At 34.7% G+C, this 14,240-nt stretch overlaps 2 protein-coding genes across 2 annotated transcripts; one reads left to right on the top strand and one right to left on the bottom strand.

The window, feature by feature from the left end:
* The first annotated feature begins 990 nt into the window (after positions 1-990).
* On the top strand, positions 991-1,889 carry LOC127107951 (protein P21). The gene has a single exon (XM_051045303.1). The coding sequence runs from the start codon at positions 1,022-1,024 to the stop codon at positions 1,694-1,696; it is 675 nt and encodes a 224-aa protein (XP_050901260.1). The 5' UTR covers positions 991-1,021; the 3' UTR covers positions 1,697-1,889.
* Positions 1,890-6,032: 4,143 nt separating this feature from the next.
* Positions 6,033-9,660, bottom strand: LOC127102054 (thaumatin-like protein). The gene is made up of 3 exons (XM_051039471.1): positions 9,541-9,660; positions 9,175-9,237; positions 6,033-6,681 (listed from the first exon to the last, which is right to left on the bottom strand). The coding sequence occupies exons 1-3, from the start codon at positions 9,658-9,660 to the stop codon at positions 6,220-6,222; spliced, it is 645 nt and encodes a 214-aa protein (XP_050895428.1). The 3' UTR covers positions 6,033-6,219.
* Positions 9,661-14,240: the final 4,580 nt, after the last annotated feature.

Raw genomic sequence — 14,240 nt, 5'->3', positions numbered from 1 at the left:
TTCAAGCACTCTCGAATGTCTTAGAGTTTCTATGCAGGAATACCCATGATAATTCAGCTTATACTCGAGTTTGCACGAGACGGATAAAAACTTGAATGTAGGGAAGATATTCTGGAATTTATCTGAAGAGGATATGTGTTTTGTGATGTGATTTCTGAATTCAGAATGATTTATTTATAGGTCAATTTGTGTTGCGACCCTTGATGAAACAACATCCTTTCAGCAACACTTTTATCAAAAGATGTGTTATTCCGCCTACAAGCAGCCACTAACGCCTCTACGTTCACGCTCTCGGACCTGGTGTCGTCGGCGACAACACCAACAAGGTGTATGGAAGAGACAAGTGGCATAATGTATGACACCACCACATTAGTTCATGTGACACTTTATCATCTTTTATGTTTTTATTGAGTTAATGAATATAACTCTTTACAAAAACTTCTAATGTGGGTGTTATGTTCTATGTGAGACTATTTATTAGCATTTATGAACATTTATTCACGGTCACTTTTCTTATATTTTATGGGTAAAGCTAACTTGTGCCCCTAGAACACAAGTTAAGAAATCTAGTTATAAAAAATTTGTATTGGAAAAAACATTAAAAAAATTAATTTTATATTTTTATTAAAATTAAATCACAGTTTCCAACACAACATTACTTTCTTTAGTTCTTAACTTGTACCCCTAAGACACAAATTAACCTTACTCATATTTTATAGCATATATCCATAAACATTTGTTTTTCATAAATTACAACATTAACTAAAATTTTAAACTAATTATATTTACATAGTGGCATAAAACTGTAAATAACAGTTGTAAATTTTCCAGAGTTATGCAATATTATAATCAAAGATGGCGTCTAGAGTCCTGCACGATATAGAGTACTGGTATCTATGCAATTTGCAAAGACCATATGCACATTTCTAATTAGACTTTTCAACTTTCCACCGTTTTCATTAAAGTTCCCTTGCCTTATATAAACCAAACCTCTACTTCCACTTTCAACTCACAAACCAAAATGACTCCTCTCATAAAAACCTCCTTTCTATTCTCTCTCATCACTCTCTCCACCTTCACATACACACAAGCTGCAACAATCGAGGTCAAAAACAACTGCCCCTACAAAGTATGGGCCGCGGCCGCCCCAGGCGGCGGTAAGCCCCTAAACACCGGCGAATCATGGACCATCACTGCAGCTGCAGGCACCCAAAAGGCCCGTGTTTGGGCCCGAACCGGATGCAACTTCGACAACTCAGGCAACGGCCATTGCCAAACCGGTGACTGCGGCGGTGTCCTAAATTGCCAAGCATACGGTACACCTCCAAACACTCTAGCAGAGTACGCTTTAAACCAATACATGAATTTGGACTTTTTCGACATTTCCCTTGTCGATGGATTCAACGTTCCAATGGATTTTAGTCCAACCTCAAACGGGTGTCGTGGCATAAGGTGTACCGCTGATATCAACGGACAGTGTCCTAGTCAATTACGAACTCAAGGCGGTTGTAACAACCCATGTACTGTTTTTAAAACCGATAATTACTGTTGTAATTCAGGTAGCTGTCAGGCCACTGATTATTCAAGATATTTTAAGACTAGGTGCCCTGATGCTTATAGTTACCCCAAGGATGATGCGACAAGTACATTCACTTGCCCCGGTGGAACCAATTACAGGGTTGTCTTTTGTCCGTAAATTTGCCCCTATATGTAATATGCTATTTGACTGCATGCACTAAATATAGAAATAAGTTTAAAAGGTGCATGTGTGTGCACTTTAATTTGTTAGCTTATCTATATACGATGAGCAACAATAGATTATAAATAAATTGTCAAGAAATGAAGAGAGATGCTATAAATCTTACGTGAACAAGTTATTTGTAACATAAGTATTGTGTTCTGGTTATAGCTATTTGATACTTACTCATGGTGATGTGCTAGAGAGATGATGCAAGATACCCTGGCTCAAGCTATGATTTCACTTTGTTATTATTGTAGTTGATTGATCTTTACACATATGATGATAAGCTCTTATATATACTAGATGGTTCATGTAGAAGTAAGTTATACATTCTTAACTAATGTCATAACCATGCTAACTAACTTTGTAAATTATAACTAACACTAAACTGCATAAACAAACTGCATCTCTCATACATCTCCAATACTCCCCCACAAATTCATGGTGGAGACTGAGAATGCACCTTGATTTTGGTTCGAAAATCTGAAAATAAAGTAGTAGATAGTAGTTTTGTTAACACGTCTGCAATCTCAGCATGAGTTGAGACATGTTGAATGAGGAGTTGCTTCGCCGCCACCTTTTCTTGGACAATGAATGTCAAGCTCAGTATGTTTTGTTCTAGCATGAAGTATGGGATTGTGAGAAAGCATTACGACATTGAGATTGTCACATAACAAAGTAGGAACTAGGTAAGGAATATGCATTTCCACAACCAATGATCCTAACCACAAAACTTCTAAAGTCGTATGTGCTAGCGTCCGATATTTTGTTTCGGTATTTGAGCGAGCAACCAATGCTTGTTTCTTCGAGATCTGTGACACAAGATTAGGACCAAAGTAAACACACGATCTTGAGGTAGAACGATCATCATCCAGGTTACTGGCCCACTCAGAATCATTGAAAGCACGTAGAGAGAATTTGTGATCAGAATTGGCTGGAGCAAACATTAAACCATGAGTTGTCGTGCCACTCAAGTAACTTAAGATACGTTTGACAACACACCAATGAGTTTCCAAAGGATTAGCCATGAACTGACACGCCTTATTGACAAAAATTGAAATATCTAGTCGAGTCAAAGTGAGATATTGCAATGCTCAAACTATTAAACGATAAAGGAATGTATCAGATAACACATTCGTGCCATACTTGCTTAGTTTGCAAGTTATGACCATAGGCGTGGGAACCCTTTTAGTTGTATTCATTAACTTTGGATAGCATGTCCTGAATAGACTTGGTTTGTGTAAGATACATTGAACCATTTGGTTGATGATGCACTTCAATGCCAAGAAAGTATTTAGGACTACCCTGCTGCTTTAGTGCAAACTTGTCGTGAAGCTTGGTGATTAAGTCGAGAATCAACTTAGAAGAGGGTCATGTAAGAAGAATATCATCTATATAGACCAATGCATGGAGTGTGACATTGTGATGATTATACACAAATAGAGAGTGATCACATCGACTTGAGACAAAGCCAAATTAAATGAGTGCATGATGTAACTTTTCATACCAGGCTTGTGGCCCCTGCTCAGACCATAGATTGCTTTGCTAAGTTTGCACACCATGAGAGGATTGGAATCAATGAAGCCTTGTGATTGATGCATGTACACCTCTTCATGAAGTTCACCATTGAGAAATGCGTTATTGATATCAATTTGTTGTATCCCACTCATACGTGATGGCCAAAGTAAGAATAACATGTATGGTTGTAGGTTTGACAACTGGGGAAAATGTTTCATGAAAGTCAAAGTCATGTTGTTGATGGAATTCCTTAACAATCAATCATGCTTTGTATTTATTGACACTCCTATATGGATTCTCTTTTACTTCGAAAACCCACCTGCAGACTATGGCCTTTCTGTGAGGAGGAAGAGTAGTGAGTGTCCACGTATCATTCCATAGGAAAGAATCATACTCAGATTTCATGGTCTCGACCCACTCAGGACTGGACAAGGCCTGTTTGATTGTATTTGGCTCAGAGTGAGCAAATACCTTAGGTTAACTTTCCAGTTTTAGCTCTAGTAAGTATAAGGTGGGCATTATGGATAACAGGAGGTGGGTTATGGCCTAGATTACTATGAAAAGAAGGTGACAAAGACTCGTTTGAATAGGACACCTCATAAGGGATAGGATATTGATCTATTGTACTCGGTAAAGATTGCTTGTATTACACGGTTACTGAGGTGTTCAGTGTGAGGTTGACATGAGTACTTGACTATGAAACATCATTATCAGAAACATGAGAAACATCTGGTGATGCAATAGGATTAGAACAAGGTACTATTGTAGAGTTAGATGAGGCAGATGAAAGCACCATATTAGATCTATCGTGTAATAATTTGTCATGGTGGTTATTAAGTTGTATTGATGTTGTTTGTTTTAGTGTTGGAGTCAGTAGTATGAACTGGAGGATTTTGATCAGATGAGGATAGACCTTTACATTGAACATTGGGAACTAAGTTTATTCATCAAATGTGTCTAACTTGATTTTGATCCTCCACTTTAAAATCAGTTTTAAATGGAAATTCTTCTTCATTAAAGATTACATCTTTTGAAATGAAAATCCTACCCACCATATTCATGCATTTGTGTCCTTTGTGTGTTGGTGAAACACTACAAAAACTGGTGATGCAAACTCAGAAAGAGAACTTATAGGTAGTTTATTCATCAAGTATATTTTAGTAGTTAAACTATGACCCACAAAATGTAATTGGCATAGTTGCATGAGCTAGCAGAGTATGCTCATTTTCAGTATTTGTCTGTGTTTTCTCTCCACCGGTCCATTTTGGTGGGCATGTGAGCCTATACATAATGCCTTGTTCATTATGTAATCGAGTGAATGGTATGAATTTCCCACCAAAGTCAAATTGAACGGACTTTATCTTGTTCTGAAATTGTGTCTCAACAAACTTTTGAAATAAAATGAAAGTTGAGATATCATTATCTTATGTTTGAGAAAGTAAATCCAGGAATACTTTTAGTGTGCATCCATAAATGTTATGTAATGTAACCATTGCTTGATTGGGAGGGTGATGGTCCTCATAAATCAGTGCAAACAAGTTCAAATAAATTGTTATACTTGGTATTGGACAAACAGGCAAACATCTTATGTGACTTGCCAAGAAAACATGAATCGCAAAAATCAGTGAAGTTTTTTTTCTTGATTGAAAAATACATTTCATGGTCCTAGAGTTGGCATGACCCAACCTAGCACACCAAAATGCAGATGAATTAGGCCCTACACTCTTGATTGACAATAATTATGTAAAGTTGCTACTAAAGTAGTATTGAATATTGGGCGAAGACTACATGACTTGTGACTCAAGGCAGTTCTTGAGGGCTCCAATGCAACATTGGGGAAGAAATAAAAGCCACTTTAAATCGAGTAAGCCTTCAAGGATCACCTGATTAGATGTTTGGGATTTAACAAAACACTTGCTAGATTGAAATTCAAAGTAAACATTATTGTCTTTAGCAAACTTTGAGACTTAAATCAAATTTCGAATGAGATAGGAAACATAAAGAAATCCATTGAGTTCTAGCATGATATTTGGTACAAGATTGGAGAAAAACTTTGAGAAACATATAGTCTTAACATCTAGACTTTGATGGTGGAGGAACAGACAGAGTAGATGTTGAGATTTGGTCATCCGTCATAGGCAGGAGAAGATTTCTTGTTGCTTCAACGATTGTAGAAACTTGTCGTTGAGCAGCATATCAAGTGACTTTCGATGGTGCCATTGCCTAATAAATCTGGTGAGAGGATTTCAACTGCAAATTTTTATGAGATTAACTTTGAATGGAGATATATGCCTATGCAAACACACGCTGGGTGGGATATTTTACCATGCAACCAAAGTTAAAGTACCAAACTGACATTTAGAGATGGAAAATATAATATATCGTCGGTCAGTAATTTATTGCATACTTTATAGTATAGATTAAAATCCAACCATATTTATTTATTGAGTTAAATAGATATTTTCCATCTCATTTATACCATTTTCCTACATTTACCTGAGAAACAGTAGTTAATGTTTTTCTTTTTGACTAAACAGTAGTTAATGTTTAGCAAACAAAGAAGTTGTCTATTTCGTGAATTTCTCAAAGCAACAACAAAATACTATTATTAATGGCTCAAAATATGGACCCACAAGAAAAATCTATAAATTATTATTTTTAATTATAATTCAAATTTTGCTAGAAAATAGAGCATATGCCAAGCATCGAAAACATATAGACAAGACAAGTCGGCATAGTAGTAGTTGCAGTTTTAATCATCAGAATTGAGAAGTAAAAAAAGACAATTTATTCCATATTGCATTCTCAAGAAATTATATACTTATAATTTCACGAGTAAATTAAGCAATATTGTTGTACATATTATTTATTACACATAGCGTAAACACCCAAATATTATTTTATATTTTGTTCCTTTACAGTATAAAGAAACATTTTTGGGTGGTTTCTATATATATATTTTAAGGGCAAAAGACTATTCTATAGTTAGTACCACCTGGGCATGAAGCAAATTTTTGGTTCTCACCGGGTGTATGATAAGCATCAGGGCAAGAAGAATCCCTACAATTTAGCACTTTGTTGCATCCACTAAATTGCATTGGAACGTTGAAACCATCGATTACAGATAGATTGATATAATCCAGATTAAAACCGCCGTTAAGTGTGAACTCAGCAAGTGTGGTCGGAGGTTGACCGGATAAGGTGCAACCACGCACACCACCGCAGTCACCGGTTTGACAAGTACCACGGCCTGAGCTGTCGAAACGGCACCCGGTTCGGCCCCAAACTCGGCCCGATGCGGTTCCAGCTGGGACGTCTAGACCCCATGTTTGGCCGGGGTCCAACCGTACACCGCCGCCGCGGGGAATGGCAGCTGGCCACACGGTGTAGGAGCATCGGTTGACAATGTCAAACCTTGCTGCCTGTGCAGATATCATGCAGAGAGCCAATATAGGCAACAATGATATTTTTGTGAGACATTTTATGGTTAAAGATTACAACACAAGAGAAGAGATGCTGTTAGTGGAATCGAGCCTTAGATTATATATAGGCCACAAAAAAGACCTTGATTATATGTGGAAAAATAGTTCAATTTGATTTTTTAAAATATAGCATTAAAAAAATTCAAGTATAATTTTGTTAATAAAATATATAATAACAGAAATTTCAAAAATATTTTTTTTATATTTAAGTACAATGAGTAATAATTGTAAAAATTAATCTAAATAGATTAAAAAAAGTTTAATCAAATATTATAAATTTAATTAACTATTTTTAAAAAGAATATTACTATATTTTAAGTGTTTGTCATTTATTACTTAGGTTTGTCGGTTGAGATTTAAAAAATGGATGCTGAATAATTGTGCTCTGAATTTCACAATAAAAGGAAAAAGAATGACTCAAGTTGCAAATTAAATTAAAGATTTAAAAAAAAAAAATCAAACATTCTAAACCATTTAGAATGATTGTGATTAACTGTCATTTTATTTTAACTAAATTCTTATTTAAAAAACAATAATAATTTAGAATCATTAATAATTACATAAAATTAAATATTATTGAATATGTTTCATTATTCTTGCATAAAAGTCACTCAAAATGATATTTCAAACCGAAATTAAACGGGATATATTAATTTATTTTGAAAAACTGGCAGATTTAATGTTTTTTTTTCAAATAAAACAATGATGTTTTTTATAACTTTTTTAAAAAATTAAACTTGAAATGTAAACAAACTTTGTTCAAAAAATATTTGAACTTTCTCTTCTTTTTTGAACTAATTCACTATACACAATTAATTATTTTGTTATTTAATTTATATTGTAATTATACTTTTTAAAAAATACTACCTCCGGTTTTTATTATATGTCACTTTAGAAAAATATTGTGTACCATATTATAAGTCGTTTTATAATATCAATGAATCATTAATGTTATTTTTTCTATTATATCCTTAAATATTTATTAGTCTCTCTTATTTCAATTATGTCAATTTGTCTTTCCAATACTATTAATAAAGGATAATTTTGTAAAATCCTTCCTAATTTATCTTTTTCATACCATAATTATTATATTTTTTAATACGTGTGAAAAGTCAAAAACGACTTATAATAAAAAACGGAGGGAGTATATTTGAATTTGTATTTTATTATGTATGATGACTATGTTTAAAATTTAAATTTAAAGAATAAATTTATAAAATTATAATATTTTAAAGTTTTATAAATGTTATGATTTTTTTTTAGAAATCAAATTATCTGATTCGATCGATTTAATATTATATAATTTTATTATAAAGATCAGACTATTTAACTGAATTATTCGATTTAATTTGAGTTTATGATGCACTTCAACCAGATTTAATGAGGAAGATAATTTTTAAAACACTATGCTTAATTATGTGGAATTCCATGTAGATAATTTTCTTTTCTTGACAGAATGTAATTTATATTATATACTTTTTATAATGATCTTAAAATATACCTAATATAATCAATTTCTAAGTAATCATATACTATATATCTTTTATAACTATCTTAAAATATATTTAATGTAGTCAATTTCTAAGTAGTCACATCTAACTTTTTTAACCAATATTAATTAATTCTAATTAATATGGAGCTATGTCTAACATATATGAGCCTTAAACCTATTTTACGTGTAGTAAAAATCTGTCAATGTTTGTCACTTTGATAGGAAAAATAGAGATGCAAATAAGAACAAGAAAATTACTACACTTGAAAAGTGAGAGTATATAATTATATCTTCCAATGCGATTGTTATAAGGGATTATTGGATGGATAGTTCAACGAATTTGAATTAAAGATTAAAAGAGCTCGATGAGTTAAATGTTGATGGTTGTAGGCTTTTATATTGTTGGTTCATAAGGTTAAAAAAAGTTTTGATCATGCAAGGACAAAGTTTTGAGAAGGACAAATGACAGTATTTTAAAAATAATCATGTTTAAAATAAAATAAAATAAAAGTAATTATATTTTTAAAAAAATCAAAGCAACTATGTTGCAGATATAAAAAAATTATCTATAAGAGGAGTAGTCAGAAGGTATGACAGATGCATTCATTTTTTGTACATATGTGTCATCATGCATGACGCGTGTTTATAGGACATTGTCATTGCATGTGGCACATGCATGCATCCTCTAGGAGCATGCGCAACAGACAGTGGTTATTGTGTTGTTTATGATTCTTTTATATATAGTGCATCACATCCCCATCATTTTTCACCCATCTTCTAATTGTCTCCTTTAATTTTTCTTCAAAATGTCGAGTTATATTCACTAGAGAAATGTCAATTTGATTTATTCAGCAGTAAAGCCTTCGATGAAGATCTGATTCTGGAACATAAAGACTTTCGAGCATCTTTAAAGGAGTTTGATCCGTTGGTTAGATGAAGACATTACAGAAGGTGAAAAGATTAGAAGAATTCAAAGGCTTGTTACGCACTACTAGAAAATATATCTTCGTTGACACAATAGTACAATGGCCATTTTGCAATCATAGTCATATCACATTTTTTACGCGCATGCTTTTTTTTATTTTATTAAGGAACTTTTCATCAGTGTTCCTAAAATAATTGTGGTCATAGAATTTGGACTACAAGCTTCAAATCCCAACATCAACATTTTTTTATTTTTTCAATAAAAATAAGTGTGTGTCCATTCATATTTATTGTTATTTAAAAATTGAAAGTATAACAACTATGGTTGCTTCATTAAATTGTGGTTATATGTTTCATATTTCACTACAGTTGAATCTTGCAACCATTAAATTATTTCCCACAACATTAAAATATAACAGGTACTTCATTTTGCTCATAACACATAAGGGTGCCCTAGCGAACGTGACGACAGTAATAGCAAAATCTTCATCATCTTCATTCATTTCTGGAAATGAATATCATTTTTGGAAACAAAATCGTCATCCTCTTTGAATTACGGTACTTTACTATTCTCTCTCTCTCTCTCTCTCTCTCTCTCTCTCTCTCTGAATGTTTATGTTCTTTGCTAGGGTTACTTACCATTCTCTCTCTCTCTCTCTCTCTCTCTCTCTCTCTCTCTCTCTCTCTCCTCTCTCTCTCTCTCTCTCTCTCTCTCTCTCTCTCTCTCTCCACTACGCCAAAAACTAGAATAGACAGCGCACCTTAGAGGGCGCTTTATTACAAAAGCGCTCTCTAAAGTGAAGCGAAAAAATAAGGAGCAATAGACAGCGCACTTTAGAGGGCGCTTTTGTAATAAAGCGCCCTCTAAGGTGAAGCGAAAAAATAAGGAGGAGATAGAGGGACAACAATACATGGCGCTTTTTAGAAAGCGCCCTCTAAGGTTACCCTTAGAGGGCGCTTTTAAAAAAGCGCTGTTATAAGTCCATGTGCATTTCCAGTTTATAAAGTGCTTCTGGAAAGCCTTAGAGAGCGCTTTCATAAGCGCCCTCTTAGGCCCCCTTTAGAGGGCGCTTTTTTTCCACAAGCGCCCTCTAAGGTCCCCTTTAGTAAACATTAAAATTATAACATACTGCGCGTTTTGTTATTTCACTCTCTGTTATTTTCGTTCTTTTTCACGTTAGGGTTCTCACTGCTACGATTTTCGCTACTTCTAAGGCGTTCTCCTTCCACCTCTGTTAGATCTACGACGTTTCCTCCTTCTACCAATCAAAGGTACACGATGCAGCTTATGAGTGTATTTATTCTAGCATACATTATTACTTGCACTATTGCTTTGTTTTAGCTTTGCCCCATTTCAGTTTTATGTTATTGTTGTCTATGCTACGTTTGTTTCGACCTGTAAAGTTTCAATATTCATAGTCATTTAAATAGTTTGGGTTTATTAGGCAATTGACGGTTGGTTTTTAAATTGCTGAATTTGATATTGCTATGAATCACATTCAAAGACTGTTGTTAGGGTTCGGTTATGGTTGCATTATAGAGACATTAGAAACCTTTGATTTCGCGGCTTAGATTGTAGTTTAACAACATTTTGTAAAACCCTAAAAAAGTTTCAAATTTTTGACTATTCAGGCAGCAATATCTAAAACACCTTCTACCAATCAAAGGTACACTATGCAGCTTATGAGTGTATTTATTCTAGCATACATAGCGTAGCTAGTAACTTAAGAAGTTTAGGTATGGATGTTATTTGATAGAGTAAATGGAGACATGAATGCCCTGCACAGAGACTAACTCAATAAAGCGAAATTGTTTTGTCTCATCCCATATTTGGTTTCTCTTCTGAAATTGTTTTTTGTTTATTCTCATTAGTAATGGATAATACATGGATGTCTTCCAATCGATTGTCGAGAGAGTACGAGAATGGGGTATCAGAATTCGTTAAGTTTGCCGTTGCGCACGCCGAAGACCCCAGTAGAATGATATGTCATTGCTTGGGTTGTTGTTATGGGAAACGGGTTGACGCAGTTCAGTTGACATCGCATCTAATGAGGCATGGAATTGATCGAAGTTATACATGTTGGAATTTGCATGGTGAGAAAAGTAACGAGAATGTTGAACCGGGGGATAGTACGACCTATGCCTCAAACTATAGTGGCGCAGATACATACGATTGTGATCGAGTTGAAGAGATTGCAGAAGCACTTGAAGGAGATCTTAAGGATTGTCCCGAAATGTTTGAGAGGTTGGTAAGTGATGCAGAGAAACCTTTGTATGATGGTTGCACTAAATTCACAAGATTGTCTGCGGTATTAAAGTTGTACAACTTAAAGGAGGGCAATGGATGGTCGGATAAAAGTTTCACAGAGTTATTAGCCCTTTTGAAAGATATGCTTCCTGAGGATAATGTTCTTCCCAATCGAACATATGAGACCAAAAAGATGTTGTGCTCTATTGGCATGAGCTATGATAAGATACATGCATGTCCAAACGATTGCGTTTTGTTTCGAAATGAGTATGCATCGTTAAATGAGTGTCCTAAATGCGGTGTCTCGCGATATAAGAACAAGTTGTCTCCAGCAAAAGTCTTGTGGTATTTTCCTGTTATTCCGAGATTTAGACGCATGTTTCGTAGTGAAACTGATTCAAGACACTTGACCTGGCATGTAGATGAAAGAATTATAGATGGAAAGTATCGACATCCGGCAGATTCACCACAGTGGTTGAAAATTGATAATGATTATCCTGAATTTGGAGAAGAATCAAGAAACCTTCGCTTGGCATTATCTACTGATGGAATGAACCCACACGGTATCCAGAGTATCTCACACAGTACATGGCCTGTGATTATTATGATTTATAACCTACCTCCATGGCTATGTATGAAGCGTAAGTACATGATGTTGTCTATGTTGATTTCTGGACCTAAACAACCAGGGAATGACATAGACGTGTACTTGAAGCCCTTAATCGAAGATTTAAAGATTTTGTGGGAGACCGGTGTGGAGGTTTATGATGGATATAGGAAAGAAAGTTTCAACTTGAGGGCGATGTTGTTTGGCACAATTAATGATTTTCCAGCATACGAAAATCTATCAGGGTATAGCATAAAAGGTCAATGTGCGTGTCCTATTTGTGAAGATAAAACAGATTGGAAGCGCTTGGAGTTTGGTCAGAAGAATGTCTTTCTCGGTCATCGGAGATTCTTAAATTCAAATCATCACTACCGTGGATGGAGAAAGGCGTTCAATGGAGAGACAGAACAAGGCAGAGCTCCACCTATATTGACGGGTGATCAAATTTTTGAAAAGGTGAAAGATTTGGATACTCAGTTTGGCAAGCCTTTTGCCCACACACTTGTCAAAAGTGGGTGGAAGAAGAGGTCAGTTTTTTTTGAATTGCCGTATTGGAAGTCCTTGTATGTGAGACATTTTCTTGATGTTATGCATATTGAAAAAAATGTATTTGAAAGTGTTATTGGCACGTTACTCAATATACAAGGAAAGTCTAAGGATGGCCTTAAGGCAAGAAAGGACTTGATAGCGATGGGAATAAGAACTGAATTAGGACCCTTGAAGAAAGGAAAACGAACATATCTACCGCCTGCTGCTTATACTCTATCTAGAAAGGAGAAAAAAACATTGTGTAAGTTTCTAAGTGAAGTTAAAGTTCCAGAAGGGTACTCTTCAGATATTAGAAGACTTGTGTCTATGAAAGACCTCAAGTTAAAGAGTTTAAAGATCCATGATTGCCATGTTATAATGGAACATTTTCTCCCAATAGGTATACGTTCTATTCTTCTAGAAAAAGTAAGAAGCTCTATAACTAAGTTGTGTTCTTTCTTCAAGTCAATTTGCAGTAAGGTGATCGATCCTGCGATCTTACCAATGTTGCAAAAAGAAATCGTTATTACTTTGTGTGAGCTTGAAATGTTTTTTCCTCCATCATTTTTTGACATAATGGTACATCTAGTTGTTCATCTTGTGAAAGAGACACAATTGTGTGGACCAACTTATATGAGATGGATGTACCCTGTTGAACGTTATATGAAAATATTAAAAGGGTACGTGAAGAACCGAAGTCGACCAGAAGGTTGTATGGTTGAAAGATACATTGTTGAAGAAGCGATTGAGTTTTGTATTGAATATTTGTCTAATGTTCAGTCAATCGGACTCCCCAAGTCTCAGCTTGTCGAAAAGAAAGAAGGAAAAAATCTAATTGGAAATAAAATCGTGGCAGTATCAAGGGTCGAACGGGATCAAGTGCATTTGTATGTTCTGCACAATGAGAATGAGGTTGAGCCGTATGTTGAAATTCACAAGGATGTTCTCCGAGGTTTAAATCCCAATAGAAATGAAAATTGGATAGTACAAGAGCACAATCGATGTTTTATACCTTGGTTTAAGGATCATATTTATTCGAAGTATTATTCAGATCCCGCTTCAATAACAGAAAGGTTGAGATGCTTAGCATATGGTCCAAGTTTCCATGTTTTTTCTTATAGCGCATACGTGATTAATGGATACACATTTTATACCAAAGAACAAGATGATAAAAGTACTATGCAGAATAGTGGTGTCACCGTGGTAGCTGAAGCAATGCACATATCAAGTGTGAAGGACTTAAACCCCAAATTTGCAAATCTGTCGTATTTTGGTGTTATCGAGCGCATTTGGGTGTTTGATTATGAGAAGTTTCAGATTCCTATATTTGGTTGCAAGTGGGTTGAAAATAATAACGGCATTCGAATGGATAAGTCAGGATTTTTGCAAGTGGATCTTAATAGGGTGGGATACAAAGATGAGTCTTTTATTCTAGCCTCTCAAGCTAGACAAGTGTTCTATGTCAATGATCCGAAAAGTACGAAATGGTCTATAGTTCTTTTTTCCAACAAAGTAATTGATGAAAACACTGGAGATCAAGGTGATATTGATGTTGAGATTGAATCGTTTACCATAAATGATCAAGATGAGAATATTATATCAAATGATTCATATATTAGAAATGATCATAATGAGGGTATTTGGATCAATCCAACCGTCCGTGTTGTTAAGAGACATGTAGAACATATTCCAACCAAGAA

Source organism: Lathyrus oleraceus, chromosome 7, assembly GCF_024323335.1.
Source record: "Lathyrus oleraceus cultivar Zhongwan6 chromosome 7, CAAS_Psat_ZW6_1.0, whole genome shotgun sequence".
Taxonomy (NCBI): domain Eukaryota; kingdom Viridiplantae; phylum Streptophyta; class Magnoliopsida; order Fabales; family Fabaceae; genus Lathyrus; species Lathyrus oleraceus.
Note: the sequence above shows the minus strand (reverse complement) of the source record. Positions and strands in the feature narration are given on the sequence as shown.

Coding starts and splice junctions, on each gene's coding strand:
- LOC127107951 (XM_051045303.1), top strand. CDS start 1,022: ATGACTCCTCTCATAAAAACCTCCTTTCTATTCTCTCTCATCACTCTC.
- LOC127102054 (XM_051039471.1), bottom strand. CDS start 9,660: ATGAATGAAGATGATGAAGATTTTGCTATTACTGTCGTCACGTTCGCT. Junction 9,238..9,540: donor TTGTGGGAAATAATTTAATG/GTTGCAAGATTC, acceptor GTGTCAACGAAG/ATATATTTTCTAGTAGTGCG. Junction 6,682..9,174: donor ATCTTTTCACCTTCTGTAAT/GTCTTCATCTAA, acceptor ATATCTGCACAG/GCAGCAAGGTTTGACATTGT.